This window comes from Salmo trutta, chromosome 8, assembly GCF_901001165.1.
Source record: "Salmo trutta chromosome 8, fSalTru1.1, whole genome shotgun sequence".
NCBI classification, from domain to species: Eukaryota; Metazoa; Chordata; class Actinopteri; order Salmoniformes; family Salmonidae; genus Salmo; species Salmo trutta.
Window position 1 is genome coordinate 22999698 of NC_042964.1, and position 17058 is coordinate 23016755.

At 40.3% G+C, this 17058-nt stretch overlaps 1 protein-coding gene across 1 annotated transcript; it reads left to right on the plus strand.

The window, feature by feature from the left end:
• Positions 1 to 204: 204 nt before the first annotated feature.
• On the plus strand, positions 205 to 13331 carry si:dkey-46i9.6 (E3 ubiquitin-protein ligase TRIM39). The gene is made up of 9 exons (XM_029760502.1): positions 205 to 270; positions 1814 to 2685; positions 6127 to 6222; positions 8570 to 8691; positions 8813 to 8924; positions 9615 to 9762; positions 9911 to 9937; positions 10303 to 10478; positions 10618 to 13331. Exons 2-9 carry the CDS (start codon positions 1816 to 1818, stop codon positions 10996 to 10998), a joined length of 1932 nt encoding a protein of 643 aa, XP_029616362.1. The 5' UTR covers positions 205 to 270; positions 1814 to 1815; the 3' UTR covers positions 10999 to 13331.
• Positions 13332 to 17058: the final 3727 nt, after the last annotated feature.

Sequence of the window (17058 nt, forward strand, 5' to 3'; positions counted from 1 at the left end):
AAATGTTAATAAGATCTAGGGCTGTAAGCAAACACAGAAAAACAACCCGTGTCGAATTTAGGGCTAATGCTGTTCTCCTTCTAGCAGAGCGGTCTATGCCGTGAAAGTGTAAATTGGTAACTGGGATAAGGAGGGGAGGGAGAGGGGAATATTTTAGGGCCGAGTGGCTGGGGGCTAGTGGGGGTGTTGGTGGCAGCAGTGTCATGTGTCAGTGTTTGGCCAGAGCGGTCACTCTGTACAGTGGCTTTCTGCAACAGCTGCTTCTCTCTGGTGAGTGTCCGCATTTCTTCTCTCTCTCTTTGCATGTTTTCTCTCTACCTTTTAACTGCGTCAGTAAAAATACACGCAAGGTTTGCTTTATGCAATAATCGTTTTTCGACTGTTTAAGTTCAATCAGGACAGATAGGAAAGAGATGAATAACATTTATATTGTGAGGCTTCAACAAAAGCTTGATCTGAACTTTCTCTTTTTTGTACTAAGTTGTTGAAATATCTTGATTTCGTACTGCAGGCGGGATGGAGGAAGAATATAAAAACAAATGATTTGGAAATGGAATTATGTGAGGATTAAATGGATTGAGAAGATACAGAACGTCCGTTCTTGGTTATGTCCCAATAATCTCTCCTTCCTCCTGAAGTGTGCACTTGTTCATTATTTTGGGGGGCTCCTGAGTGGCGCAGCGGTCTAAGGCAATGCATCTCAGTGCTAGAGGCGTCACTACAGACACCCTGGTTCGAATCCAGGCTGTATCACAACCGGCCGTGATTGGGAGTCCCATAGGGCAGCGGACAATTGGCCCAGTGTCGTCCGGGTTTGGCTGAGGTAGGCTGTCATTGTAAATAAGAATTTGTTCTTAACTGACTTGCCTAGTTAAATAAAAGATAAATGTAATTGTATTGATATACCCATCTTTTTCTTTCAAATCCATGAAGGGAAGTGAACAAGTGCACACTTCAGGAGAAAGGAGAGATTATTGGGACACACTCGTTGTTTATGAGAAAGAAAGCAGAGCAGGAGAGCGACTGGACTGATATTTTTGGAAAGATGCTAATCTTTTACATCTATGAATAGCCAACCTTCTAGCCATGGTGGGTGTCCCAAATGGTAGCCTATTCCCTATATAGTGCACTACTTTTGACCAGAGCCCTATGGGCCCTAGGGGACGTGCTCAAAAGTAGTGCACTCCATAGGTTATAGGGTTCAATTTGGAAAGCAGCCCATGTGTTCATAAATGCTCACTGCTCAAAAAGCTATGGGCACCCGCGGACCGCGGACCGCGGGTGCACATAGCTTTAACTTGCTGACAGCCCCGCTTTCTAAACCAAACAATTCTTGCTTAGTATATTTAGCATGGGGGATAATTTAAGTAAAGAATGCCCACATGCTTTTCAATAGCTCTCACTTGGCTCGTGATCGAAGTGGCCAGGACTTCAACTTGATGTGGTTAGGGTTGTAATATGACCTTCGAGAAGCAATAGAAGCTAATATCTACGTTTGAATCAGCTGTCAGGGTTCCAGAAATATATTTTGGAGGCAATACAAGTTAACATCCAATTAACATCCAAAGAGAAGTAGGAACATTATAACACATCCACATTACACATTACATCCACATTACATCCACATCCACATTACATCCACACTAAAATAAACCTGATCTGATATAATGCCTGCTTTATGGCCTGGATTTCACAGGTCCGATATGACAGGTCAGACAACGATCCCAATGTGAAGTGTTACCGAACACTGCAATATAAAGTGTTACAGAACACTGTAATGTTAAGTATGACCGTGCACGGTCTTCTCTGCCAGTAATGGCTTACCTTGCAGGAAATCATGGAAATCTGACAGAGGAGCAGGTCCACTGCTCCATCTGTCTGGATGTGTTCACCAATCCTGTCTCCATACCCTGTGGACACAACTTCTGCCGCTGCTGCATCCTAGACTACTGGAAGACCACCGCCCTGTTCCAATGCCCCATGTGCAAGAAGACCTTCTTCAAGCGGCCCGACATTAGCATCAATACCGTCCTGAGGGAGATCGCTGAGCAATTTAAGGACATCAGGGTTAGCAACGCCGAGCGTCTCCAACAGCAGGAACTGAAAGAGGAACGAGATTTGCAGAAGAAGATGGAAGAGCAAAAAAAGAAGGAGGAGGAGCAGAAAAAGATGGAGCGGGAAATGAAGAAGAAAGAACAACAGGAACTTGTTCAAAAGCAGCAGAAACTACTCCAGGAGCTGAGACTGAAGCAGGAGATGCAGAAGCTACAGCTGCCACAGCTGCAACGAACGACGAGCCAGGAACCAGAGAAACCAATAGAAGGAAAACCAGAGGGAGAGCCAGAGGAACCTCCAGCCGATGCTCCTCCATCCCCACCCCACAGCCCATGGGGCGAGGTGTCTTGTGATGTCTGCATGGGCGACCGGATGAAGGCCGTCAAGTCCTGCCTGGTGTGTCTGACCTCATACTGCGAGGAACACATCAAGAATCACAACACACGCTTCACCAAACACAAGCTGATCGAACCCGTGACTAACCTGGAAGAGAGGATGTGTCCCAAGCATGAGAGGCTTCTGGAGCTGTTCTGTAAGAAAGACCATATCTGTGTGTGTGTGCTGTGTACGGAGACGGACCACAGAGCTCACTTTACTGTACCTGTAGAGAGGGAGTGGACTGATAAGAAGGTGAGAAGAATTTGTAGAGGCTATTACAGTATAAAGGCTACAGTGTATGTTACATTTTTTTTATATATGGTGAAACGTCATTCATCCAGGTTAGTTTTGTTGCGATTAAACAAGTGTAAAGTACATTACCGTTCAAACATTTTAGAACACTTCTTTATTTTTACAATGTTCTACATTGCAGAATAATAGTGAATACATCAAAACTATGAAATAACACATATGGAATTATGTGGTTACCAAAGAAGTGTTAAACAAATCAACATATATTTTATATTTGAGATTCTTCAAATAGCCACCCTTTGCCTTGATGACAGCTTTGCACACTCTTGGCATTCTCTCAACCAGCTTCATGAGGTAGTCACCTGGAATGCATTTCAATTAACAGGTGTGCCTTCTTAAAAGTTAATTTGTGGAATTTATTTCCTTCTTAATGCGTTTCAGCCAATCAGTTGTGTTGTGACAAGGTAGGGGGGTATACAGAAGATATTCCTATTTGGTAAAAGACCAAGTCCATATTATGGCAAGAACAGCTCAAATAAGAGAAATAAGAGAAATGACAGTCCATCATTACTTTAAGACATGAAGGTCAGTCAATACGGAAATTTTCAAGAACTTTGAACGTTTCTTCAAGTGCAGCCGCAAAAACCATCAAGTGCTATGATGAAACTGGTTCTCATGAGGACCGCCACAGGAATGGAAGACCCAGAGTTACCTCTGCTGCCAAGGATAAGTTTATTAGAGTTACCAGCCTCAGGAATTGCAGCCCAAGTCACAGACACATCTCAACATCAACTGTTCAGAGGAGACTGTGTGAATCAGGCCTTCATTGTCAAATTGCTGAAAAAAAACCACTACTATAGGACACCAATATGAAGAAGAGACTTGCTTGGGCCGAGAAACATGAGCAATGGACATTAGACCGAGGGAAATTTGTCCTTTGGTCTAATGAGTCCAAATTTGAGATTTTTGGTTCCAACTGTTGTGTCTTTATGAGATGCGGTGTGGGTGAACGGATGATCTCCGTATGTGTATTTCCCACCGTAAATCATGGAGGAGGAGGTGTTATGGTGTGGGGGTGCTTTGCTGGTGACACTGTCTGTGATTTATTTAGAATTCAAGGCACACTTCACCAGCATGGCTACCACAGCATTCTGCAGCGATACGCCATCCCATCTGGTTTGGGCTTAGTGGGACTATAATTAGTTTTTCAACAGGATAATGACCCAAAGCACACCTTCAGGCTGTGTAAGGGCTATTTGACGAAGAAGGAGAGTGATGGAGTGCTGCATCAGATGACCTGGCCTCCACAATCCCCCGACCTCAACCCAAATGAGATGGTTTGGGATGAGTCGGACCGCAGAGTGAAGGAAAAGCAGCCAACAAGTGCTCAGCATATGTGCTAACTCCTTCAAGACTGTTGGAAAAGCATTCCAGGTGGTAGCTGGTGGAGAGAATTCCAAGAATGTTCAAAGCTGTCATCAAGGCAAAGGGTGGCTATTTGAAGAATCTCAAATATAAAATATATTTTGATTTGTTAAACACTTTTTTGGTTACTACATGATCCCATATGTGTTATTTCATAGTTGTGATGTCTTCACTATTATTCTACAATGTAGAAAATAGTAAAAATAAAGAAAAATCCTTGGATGAGTCAGTGTTCTAAAATTTCTGACCGGTATTGTATATATCGAGAATGAGTTGTCAATTGGTTTATCATTTTCAAAGACATACAGTAACTATTGTGCCGTTCAGGCCTGATGCAGCAATCAGAAGCTAAATGCAGCTATAAAAAAAAACTAGTCCATTTATCACATTTTGGCCACACGATTTGCAGACATTTATGGTCAGCTACTAATAAAACTGACACAATGATTGCCATTGAAGCTGTAAAAGTACATTTTAGAAGAGGTCAACTGTATTTGGTACATAAATCCACCTAACACACTACAGTTTGTGAGGCCTAGCTCTAGATTTTGTTGAAAGTAGGCTGCCTAGCCTGAATTTCGGTCTGTTTCCTTGTCAGTCATTGTCAACATGTTGTATAAACAGATCTGGGACCATGCTATAGACTGCCAAATGTAAGATTAATTATCTCTCACCCACAGTGCCTTCAGATACAGTAGTATTCATACCCTTTGTCTTCCTCCACATTTTGTTGTGTTACAGCCTGAATTCAAAATGGATTCAATAGATTTTTTTCTCATCCATTGACACACAATACCCCATAATGATGAAGTGAAAACATGTATTTAGACATTTTTGCAAGTGTATTAAAAAGAAATCCGGAAACAGCTCATTTACATAAGTATTCACGCCCCTGAGTCAATAAATGTTAGAATCACCTCTAGCAGCAATTACAGCTGAGAGTCTTTCTGGGTAAGTATTAAATATTTTTCATTTTCAAGTTTTGCCATACACTTTCAAGATGATTTAAGTCAAACCTGTAACTAGGCCATTCAAGAACATTCAATCTCGTCTTGGTAAGCAACTCTAGTGTAGATTTGGCCTTGTGTTTTAGGTTATTGTCCTGCTGAAAGGTGAACTTGTCTCAGTGTCTGTTGGAAAGCAGACTGAAATAGGTTTACCTCTAGGATTTTTGCCTGTGCTTAGCTGTATTCCATTTCTTTTTATCCTAAAAAAAACTCCCTAGTCCTTGCCGATGACAAGTATACCCATAGCACCACCGTGCTTGAAAATATGATGTAATTTGTTGGATTTTCCCTTTTTTTTGTGCAATTTCTCAGTTTTCTCCTATCACAGTCATTAAACTCTGTAACTGTTTTAAAGTCACCATTGGCCTCATGGTGAAATCCCTGAGCGGTTTCCTTCCTTTCTGGCAACTGAGTTAGGAAGGACGCCTGTATCTTTGTAGTGACTGGGTGTATTGATACACCATCCAACGTATAACTAATAACTTCACCATGCTCAAATGGATATTTAATATCTCTTTTTTTTAATTTGTACCCATCTAGCAATAGTTCCCCTTCTTTGCAAGTCATTGGAAAACCTCCATGGTCTTTGTGGTTTAATTTCTCTTTGAAATTCACTGCTCAACTGAGGGACCTTACAGATAATTGTATGTGGGGTACAGAGATGAGGTAGTCATTCAAAAATCATGTTAAACACTATTATTGTACAGAGTGAGTCCATGCAACTTATTCTGTGACTTGGTAAGCACATTTCTACTCCTGAATTTATTTAGGCTTGCCATAACAAAGGGGTTGAATACTTATTGACTCAAAACATTTCAGCTTTTAATTTCGTATTAATTTAAAAAAATATATAAAACCATAATTCCACTATGACATTATGGGGTATTGTGTGTAAGCCATTGCCACAACATCTCAATTTAATCCATTTTAAATTCAGGTTGTAACAACAAAATGTGGAAAAAGTAAAGGGGTGTGAATACCTTCTGAAGGCACTGAATGTTCTCCACAGGCTCAGCTGAAGAAGACAGAGATAGATGTACAGCAGATGATCCAGGAAAGACTGAAGAAGATGGAGGAGATCAAGCACTCAGTGGAGCTGAATAAAGTAAGTTATTGCCTGAGTCCGAAATGGTGCCCTATTCCCTACATAGGGACATAGGGTGCCATTTCGGATGCACACTTTATTTGTCCCAGTTGTAAAACATATGCTAATTTGTCATGTTGACAGTTGGGATTTACACAGCACAACATTTTTGATCATATAGTCAACATCTGATGTAATTGACAAAATAAGCTGCTGGATTCTAGAATATAATGTTGCTTTGAACAATAGTCCAATGTGGGGACCAGAATACATGGCTTCTGGATAGATTTGATCTTTGCTGGATATATTTGATCTTTGCTTCGAAGCACTTGCAAACTTTATTAAGATGTAGGAAAACAAAATCGAAATTGTTTCTAGTCAGGCAACCTAATGGGTGCCTTGTGGGAGGGGTTATGGGTCTCCCGTAACATCCTGTCACATCCAAAGTAAACTTATCAGCCATAAAAGGCCAAAGAGTTTGCATCCTAAATGGCACCATATTCCCTATGTAGTGCACTAGTTTTGACCAGGTTGCATAGGGCTCTGATTAGGGCTGTTGCAGTGACCATGTTACCGCCACACCGGCAGTCATGATCTCAGTAAATTTACACTTGACCGTTGTCACGGGATAATCTACTCTTATGCACTCTGGCCATGCTTTGGTAGTACCCAACTTGCTAACGACCATCAGGTTGCTAATGGCTTGGTACTCAGGGCTCTATTGTCCCTCTAACCACTCTGGCATCAATGCAAATGCGATCGAAAATCACATCAAAAACGTATTATCAAAATAGTAGGTCTATCATACTTTTAAAACTCACCTTACTGTGATGATCAATTTGAAGAAAGAAGTTCAACAGCAGGTTGAAACAGTGTAAAACATGTTTGTTGTGAATGTCTTTAATTACTTGTTACTTTTATTTTTTACTTATCTATTTTTTACTTACTTCTTTTTCTAAAAACTGCATTGTTGGTTAAGGGCTTGTAGTAGGCATTTCACTGTAAGGTCTACACCTGATTGTATTCGGCGCATGTGACAAATAACGTTTGATTTGATTTGTTGTTTCAAAGCCTAACAAGACGAAATTGACAGGGCTTTCTAAGGTGATGATTAATTCAAAACACGCATATGCATAGGCTACTGAGCCCAAGCCCCCTCCCCCCCAAATAAAAAAAAACCTGAATTGAAATTATGATTGTGCCCTTATACAATGCATAGCCTATCACATATTGCGCATGGCAAAAAAAACGAAAACAAAACTAGCCTTTCTATTTTATTAAGCTAAGTTCAATTATATTCTTCTTACTATACAATCCTATAAAATAATGTAGTTCAGTTGGCAGAGCATGTAAGCGCCAGGGTTTTGGGTTTGATTCCCACGAGGGACCAGTACGAAAAAAGTATTTAAATGTAAGCACTCACTACCTGTAAGTCGCTCTGGATAAGAGCACCTGCTAAATGACTCAAATGTAAAATGTAAACAAGCCTATGGCATGGAGCATAGACAGATAACCTAGGCCAATTCATACTGTGTTCTTCTGAAATACATTTCATCCATATCATAATGTTTGTTCAGGCCTGACTAAATTAAATCATGTATCTATTGTGATGGTGTATATTCAATTCATTTATTAGCCTTTTTTAACGGTAGATATTCAAAAGGCATGCATCAGCGGCTTGTATGCGTGGAGGTCTGGAGATGCGTGCTTAAGTTAATTAACGGTCAATTATAGTGAGACCAGCAGTTTATTGCATGCCAATAACCCGTCTGACAACATTTCATGACCGCCACAGCCCTAGGCCTCTGATCAAAAGTTGTGCTCTGTATAGCGAATAGGGTGCCATTTGGGATGCGGTTTGGACCTCTTTGCAGGGTTGCAGAGTGTTTTACTGATGTGTCTACCACAGTACATTAGACAGAATACTGTAGTATACAGCTGTTGCTCAATAAATTATATAATCTTCTACCGTCTAGGGGTGTGTCCCACTAGAGTATAATAATAACATTGATGATACCCAGTTACAAATAAGTAAGCAATATGCAAAAATGTGTAATAACACTGTACTAAAATGGTTATTACCGTATTATTCAATGTGACCATCTCCTGTATTAGGAATTCTGGAAAATGTCCAGGGAAAATGACACCCAAAAATGTAACACTATTGTTTTTGTTTTGTTGACCAGCAGAGGTGAGGAGCATTACATATGCTGTTGTTCTATCGTGCGTGCAACGATGTCCGAGAGAAAAAAAAAACGTGTTTGTCGTTTGCAGTAACTTCTTTGTTGTTGTAATATCGCAAACGGACGTGTCAGTTTCACCATTAAGGACACCAGCTTTAAGTAATGACGATCGCTTTCCCCTTTAGTCCAGTGCCCAGAGGGAGATCGAGGACAGTATGCAGGTGTTCCAGGAGCTGATTCGGTCCATCCAGAGGACCCAGGCTGAGCTGGTGCTGGCTATAGAGGAAAAGCAGAGAGAGACAGAGAGGTGTGTAGAGGAAGTACTACAGTACCCATCATGCTCTGTACCTTGTATCCGGGTTTTATCTTACTAAAAGGTTCCTTGAGCTAACGTTATGGTGTCTGACCTCCGTATTAATGCGTACAAGGTGGTCCCAGGGCCTGATAGGGGAGCTGGAACAGGAGATCACTGAACTACAGAGGAGGAATACAGACCTGGAGCACCTCTCACGCACAGAGGACCACATCCACTTCCTACAGGTGGGAGTGATTGCCGATTTCATTAATAATACATAGCAGAATATGCACACATAGTAGTCTAGAAATATAGCTCACAAATTTTTATCACAAAATAAGAAATATAGCACACAAATACGCTGATAGAACAAAACATTAGGAACACCTGCTCTTTCCATTACATAAACTGACCAGGTGAATCCAAGTGAAAGCTATGATCCCTTATTTATGTCACTTGTTAAATCCACTTCAATCAGTGTAGATGAAGGGTAGAAGAAGGATGTTTAAGCCTTGAGGCAATTGAGACATGGATTGTGTATGTGTGCCATGCAGAGGGTGAATGGGCAAGACAAAATACTTAAGTGCCTTTGAACGGGATATGGTAGTATGTGCCAGGTGCACCGGGTTTTGTCAAGAACTGCAACGCTGCTGGGTTTTTCACACTCAACAGTTTTCCGTGTGTATCAAGAATGGTCCACCACCAAAAGGACATCCAGCCAACTTGACACAACTGTGGGAAGCACTGGCGTCAACATGGGCCAGAATCCCTATGGAACGCTTTCGACGTCCATGCCCTGACGAATTGAGGCTGTTCTGAGGGCAAAAGGGGGTGCAACTCAAAATTAGGAAGGTGATCTTAATGTTTTGTACACTCAGTGTACATTGTATAGATTGACTAAATTGACCGATTGTTTTTCCTATCTCTCGCTGTAGAGTTTCCCAGCCCTGTGTACCCCTCCAGCCACTAAGGACTGGTCTGGGACCCGTGTACATACTGAAGTGTGTGTTGGGATCATCAGGAGAGCTGTGTCCAAATTGGAAGAGACACTGAGTGAGGAAATTGACAAACTGGTGGACTCTGGTAAGTTTTTCAATAAAGGACCGATATGTGTGATTTCTCTCACTATTACCGTATTTCCAAACCTCTCGTTCTCTGCAAATTGTTGAGCAAGAAGTGATGTGTTTTGTTTTTAAAATCATTGAATTGTGGTTTGTGTTCATTTTCACAGAGCTGAAGAAGATTCTTAAGTACACAGGTAGGCATTCGAATCAAAATCAAATCACAGTTTATTGGTCCCGTACACAGCTTAGCAGATGTTATAGCGGGTGCAGTGAAATGCTTGTGTTACTAGCTCCTAACAGTGCAGTACAAATGTCAAACAAGTACACAAATAATAATCAAAACTAGAAACAAGAAATCACGAATGTCAGGATGAATTCAGTTAACAACCCAATTAACACTATATCAGTAATCCAAAATCAATCTATGTTTATATACTCCAAAAAGATACGCTAACAATGATATGTACAGAAGTATATATATTACATGTTCACATCCTCCATAATTTCACACTCAAGATAGCTGGTAAAAATGGAATTTCTCTTCCCTCCCTGTTTCCAGTGGACCTGACCCTAGACCCAGACTCAGCCAACCCGTGGCTCCAGCTCTCGGAAGACCGCCGTCAAGTGAGGCACCTGGGAACTTGGCAGGACCTCCCGGACATCCCAGAGCGTTTCGACACTGTGGTCATTGTCCTGGGTCGCGAGGGCTTCACCGCGGGACGCCACTACTGGGAGGTTTGTTGATTATGATTGTTTTTTTGGTGTTCCTTTGCCTAGCTTTCAAAAACAAAACAACATACAAAACAAGGTCTATCGCTCTGTCTGTCCATCTATCCATCTATCCACCTATCCATCCATCCATGTATCTATCTAGGTCCAGGTGGGGGACAAGGATGACTGGTACCTAGGCGTGGCCAAGGCATCAGTCAACAGGAAGGGGCGTATCGCCGTCAGCTCCTCCCAGGGCTACTGGGCGCTGGCCATGAAGAAAGGCCAGGGATATAGGGCCTCCACGACCCCGCCGTTACTTCTGACCCTTGACCCCAAGCCGAAGAGGGTCGGGGTGTATGTGGATTGCGAAGAGGGCCAGGTTTCGTTTTACAACGTGAAGGAGAGGAGCCATATCTATACATTCATGGAGGACAACTTTAAGGATAAGTTGTTTCCATTCTTTTATCTGTACTGTTGTGATAAACAGTCGGATGCCATGGTGATCTGTCCGATCAATGAAAAGAGTCTGATCAAGCAATGCTGAGAAATACTCTGGCAACAACTCTGAAAGACTACAATTCTGTCTGCAGAAAATACTGTGACATATGATCTTGGTAGGGAAACCGTAAAAAAAAGTATACATTGACACTTAGCGGTGGCTTAAAGTACCTTGGGGGTGCGTGCCCGACATCAATATCCTTGACCTTATTGATATTTAACAAGCTGATTTATTATAGTGTTGTCCAGCCCCCCTAAGCCCCTGGTCAGTTGACCCCTGTTGAGAAAGATTGCAACTCTGGCAACAACTCTGAAAGACTACAATTCTGTGTGCAGAAAATAGGGGAGAGTGGGGTATGTTTAACCATTGTTTACATTCAGCATCACTAAGTCAAGGGAACTATAGTATTCTTTCTAACAAAGATATCTACATATATTCCACAATGTGGTTTATCCCTGAAAATAATTAGAATGAATGTAAACATGCAGGTTTTGAAAACATAGCCTTTGCAAAAGAAAGTGGTCTCTTGGCTCAACTTAACCTGGGTATGGGGTAAATTGAGCATAGGGATAGGGTAAATCGAGCCGCCTCGGGGTAAGTGAGTGATGGTGTCCTGTGACAGTGGTTGATGGTGCTGTTAGGTCAAAGTTTAATTCATGGAATGGGTATACTGTATATCTTAAATATATGTCTACATTCAGATATAGAACTCTCTGTTCAATATCCCATACCCTTCTATTTCTTGACCAGTTGTCTGGGACAGGGATGTTGTTTTGATGTGCCAATTTGTAGGCTAGTTCTCTGCATTTGAGGCTACTAAGCCCATGAAACTGGTCCAAAAGATTATTGATATGTTTAGCAAGCTCAAACTCTATGTCATCAGATAAGACCATACAGTATGTGCATCTGCTACTCTATCATAGCCTCTCTTTCGCACAGCTACATGTTCATTTTATTTTTCTGGTCATTGTCTATTTTTGCATCCCTTGTTGCTGCTTGAGATGGACTTCTTCCCTTCTCTCACTTCCTTGGCTGCTCTCTCAAGAACCTCTATGGGGCTAGAACCCTGCTTGTTTTACGTTTGTATACACGGGACATGATGTCTGCTCTGTAACAATATAAATGCACTCTCTTGAGTTCATATGTTCAGACACATTGCAAAAATACCATGCATGTTATGCATAAAACTAACAAAATGTAATCATTTGTATGGGGTATGGTGGCCATTGGCTCAGCTTAACCCATGGCCATTGGCTCAACTAACCCCAAGGCAAACATTTTGACTATATTAGCCCACACAGTAACAAGAATGCATTCACTTGTGAAAGGTTTAGGACCTCATATTCATCAGACCCCAACTGATATATAAAACAATCATAAAACTATCTACTTTGCTTTAGATACAAGCATCATGAAACGTATAAACAAAAAATGCACTTGCTTTGTGAAAATCCGTTTTTTGGACCTAAGTTGCTTGCCCCATTTTCCATGTGGATTCTTCCTTCGCAGACTCCCTGAAACAATGACCGCTTGCTAAATATTTGGTCTCTTGATTAATTTGATGTATGCTTTCCTAGAAACAAGGGGTGGCTCAACTAACCTTTTTACTCAACTTACCCCACTCTCCCCTACCTCAAAGCTGCAATATGTAACTTTTTGGGTGACCTGACCAAATTCACATAGAAATGTGAGTTATAGATCTGTCACTCATTGAAAGCAAGTCTAAAAAGCAGTAGATCTGTTCTGTGTGTGATTTTCTATGCTTCCCATTCTTACGTTTAGTTTTTGCATCTTTTACTTTCGGTTTTGCAGACCAGCTTCAAACAGCTGAAAATTCAATATTTTCAGTTATTAGATGGTACAATGATTCACTACACTATACATTGACTGTTTTGTTAAATAAACTGGCGAACTATTCTAATTTTAGCATATTGCACCTTTAACATATAATCCTAATAGGTTGGTAGGTAGGATGATAGTGTTGTTTTTTGTTTGTGTTTTTTTAATGACATATATCCTGTTGATTAAAGTCTAGATTAAACATCAAAATGAATATGAATCTAACAGACGTGGGTTTAAAATACTTCAAAATAATTTCAAATTCTTTATCTGTGCCTATTTCAGTTTGCCTGACTTAATAAACCAATAGATAAGTCTCAAAACTGCAAATCCCACCCATCTGGCACTCCTGGCAGACCCAAGCAAAAGCTCAAAGTATTTGAACCCAGGTCTAAAATGTAACATGCCTTAATTGTAACTATGATGAAGACAGTATTGTTCACTGACTTGCACTTTAGCATTGCATGCCTATTTACATATTCAATGTACACTGTAAAAATAGGACAAGGATTTTCAACAATAAATGTGTTTGTCTTTGGTCCATGTCTTTGTGAGATTTGGAAAGGTTCCTAAACACCAAACCTGAAAATGTAGGTTTCACCTGTAAATGCTTTGTGTGAGAGTTTTAAGTTTCACCTTCAGCGAAATGATGACACTTCCCATAGGAAAGCAAAATCCAAGATGAGATCTCCTTTAGAACTTATGTCAATCTCCTGGACAAAAAAAAAGAGCACTGGTCAATACAAAAGTGAGATGTTGTGCGTTTTCTCATACCTCTCAATTGTCACTCCTGAGAAGTAGACATGGATCTGTCTCACAGTGATCACTGTATGAGTTCTCTGAACTCTCTCACACGTGTCTCTTCTCTCCGTCTCAGCTACTAGATAAACGAGAGTAGTACAAGATCTTAAATGAGTCTCAATGTGATACGAACAATTCGATGCTCTTTCTCAAACATGTCTTACATTTATCCCATACAGATCTCAGTGGTATTTATACATTGTAATCTTGGACCTATCTCACTATGAACTATATATGAGAATAATTATTACAGGTCTGATCAATTCATGCAAATGTCATCTCAGACATATCTCTACATGATCTCAAAGCGGTGCTGTAGTGTAAAATAACCATAAAAGTGGAGCAGATACGATTTATTTTGATTAATTCATCATTCAATATACATTTATACTGTTCCAACACAAGTCATTTGTTGAGTATAACAAGTCCTTCTCATGTGTGTTTGGGAAGTGAGCTGCAAACACAATACCGGGCATAGATGTCATGTTAAGGAAAACAACTCAACATGCTCAAGGGCTGTGTTGACAGGGGTTTCCAATAGCGGCACAACATGAAAGCATGTACCATGTGTTACAGTATCTTGCAGCAAAGAAAAACCTGTACTTCCAAATTCGCTAATAAGTGCCCATTAGTCAGCTGATTCCTCAGAGGTAAAGAATAATTCAATCTGTCCATACCTTATTTGTGCTGCTTTAGAAAAAAAAACGGTCAAATTGTTTGTTATTTTTCCTTTCCCATAATGCCCTGATGTGAGACGAGTTCTCTTAACTTGTGCCCTGTGAAATGCTCTCACTGAATGCGGTGAATTAATATGGCGACAAGCATGTTTTTCTATTGTAGACAGGTGCTTGCCTCCAGTTGAAGTTCACTTGATGCTCCAATTATGTTTGTTCTCGACTTATCACTGTTTTCACCACAAAAACTATGGTCATTCGTGCGTAAAAGTCAGATATGGCACTAGCTGGCTTTATGATTTGCGAAATAGCAGGGATAGACTGCACGGACCATTTGCATGGGGATATTTGGAGTACCATGTATGAGCCTTAAGAAATAGTCATTTTTGTCTTCAAAATGGAAAAATGAATGAGTCCATAATGGGCCAAGGGCTCTGATGGTGTCTGCCAGCTGCACAAGAAGGTGAATATTTTCAGTTTGGTAACACTCACCATAGAGATTACTAATTTGAGAGCAAAAGTTCCATAGCATTTTCCCATGTGATGGTTGCAGGGACGAGGTTGAAAAAATTCTCTGTGACAAGGGATGGAGGAAGTCATTTTGAGAATAGGTAAGTAATTCATATCATGTCACCTATCAAACTTTATTTTGTGAAGTTAAATTGTAATTCATTTTGAAAAACTTCTCCAACTCCATTTCTGTTGTGTTTTTTTGTTGAGTTATTGGGCCTTGAACACATAATAATGAATGTACTGTATGTGCTATTTTCTCCTCTCAGACCCAGTCCAGATCCGAGAGCTGCACGCTCTCATTGACATCGTTGGAAAGAAACACTGTGAGCTACAGGAGAGGCCATCGGTAACGTCCGGCGAGCAAGAGTTGTTTCCTGACAGTGGCATGTTCCTCTCATCGTTCCGCCTTGCTGCCATCCATCAGGCATCGAGGCAAGATTGCTTGCATCTGTTTCATTTGCTTTTTGACCATTTTTTTCTCAGTGGAAGAATGTGTTAATTCAGTTGCCTTTGGACACCATGACAAGATCCCCGAGGGGAAGCGAGTCCTCGACCGGAAGGTCAGCGGAATTCTTAAGTATTTTCTCAAAGCTAGGTTACTTAAAAACTGCCTACAGCAAATTAGGATTGATTCTTGATGAAAAGGATTTAAGTATGTTATTTGCTAATTCATCACTGCAATCAAGTCAAGTTTCTTAAATACCTTTAAAACAAAAACAAACCAAAATCCCCAATGTCCTTTTAAGACGTTTGTGTTTCGCATACTGTGAGTCCTTGAGTAGAATTGTCATGTGTTATTTGTCAAAATATTCATAAAATGTTTTATATACTATATTCCAGCCTATGTCTTGCGATGTGCTACCTTGGATGGTTGGACCGGAATCGATGAAAGGCATTCATCAACAAATGTAGGACCAGAGCAGGACAGAGTAGTGACTCAAATATTTTTGTTTGTGTACAATGTGTAATGTTCATATTTGCAATAAGGTTATTTTAAGAACCTACTGTTATGTGATTGGTGTCACATGTAGGTTAGACCTTTTGTTGACTACATCTGGTGGGTGACAACCGCCTATTTTTCATCTCTACAATATAATTTTTGGGTTTACCTAATGTTTCAAATCAGGTACAAGAGCATATGCTGTATATTCACTTTATTTACATTCTTACAGTTAATGGAACCCAATCTGTGCTGGGAATGAAAAGTTAGATGATTCGTTAATATAATAAGCACTGTTAAATACATTTGTTGAACTGTATCAGTTTTCATTCTTGTTTTTAAACAGCTAATCATAATTAATACTGCAAATTAATGCTAACAAATTAAATTCTCAATTGTATCTCATTAATCAAGCTCATGTATAGCTTCTGTAGTAATTTTAAGAGAAATAGATGAGACATGGAGGAGACGTTGCACATACAATGTAGAGATCTCCTTTATGGCTCATACTTAGATATTTCTGAAATGATCACCACAGACAGATCAATAGCCTAATAAATGTCTCAAACTTGTCTCAGGAACTCATCCTTATTGCTCCAAAAAAATAACAGAGGCAAGAATGAGCTCAACGGTATACAATGACGAGACCTCCTCTGCTGATCATACTTCCTGAATACCGCTAAAACGATAATCTCACTTCAATTTCATGTGTCCTATACATGTCTCATAGAAGTCTCTAACTTCATCTCAATATTTCTCCTAAGGAGCAATAACCCAGACACAAACGGTCACAGAATGATTCAAAATTGAGAAGCTCAAGGTAGACTCAAAAGATCTGGAGGATATCCGAGTGAGCAACAGATTTTTTCCTCTGGGTTAGCTCCTCCCTCTCAAGCATTCATTCTCCTCCCTTCTAAAGGGAAGATTATTCAGTATACAGTTGAAGTCAGAAGTTTACATACACCTTAGCCAAATACATTTAAACTCAGTTTTTCACAATTCCTGACATTTAAACCTTGTAAAAATTCTCTGTCTTAGGTCAGTTAAGATCACCACTTTATTTTAAGAATGTGAAATGTCAGAATAGTACAGACAATGATTTATTTCAGCTTTTATTTATTTCATCACATTCCCAGTGGGTCAGAGGTTTACATACACTCAATTAGTATTTGGTAGCAATGCCTTTAAATTGTTTAACTTGGGTCAAACATTTCAGGTAACCTTCCACAACCTTCCCACAATAAGTTGGGTGAATTTTGGCCCATTCCTCCTGACAGAGCTGGTGTAACTGAGTCAGGTTTGTAGGCCTCCTTGCTCGCACACGCTTTTTCAGTAAAT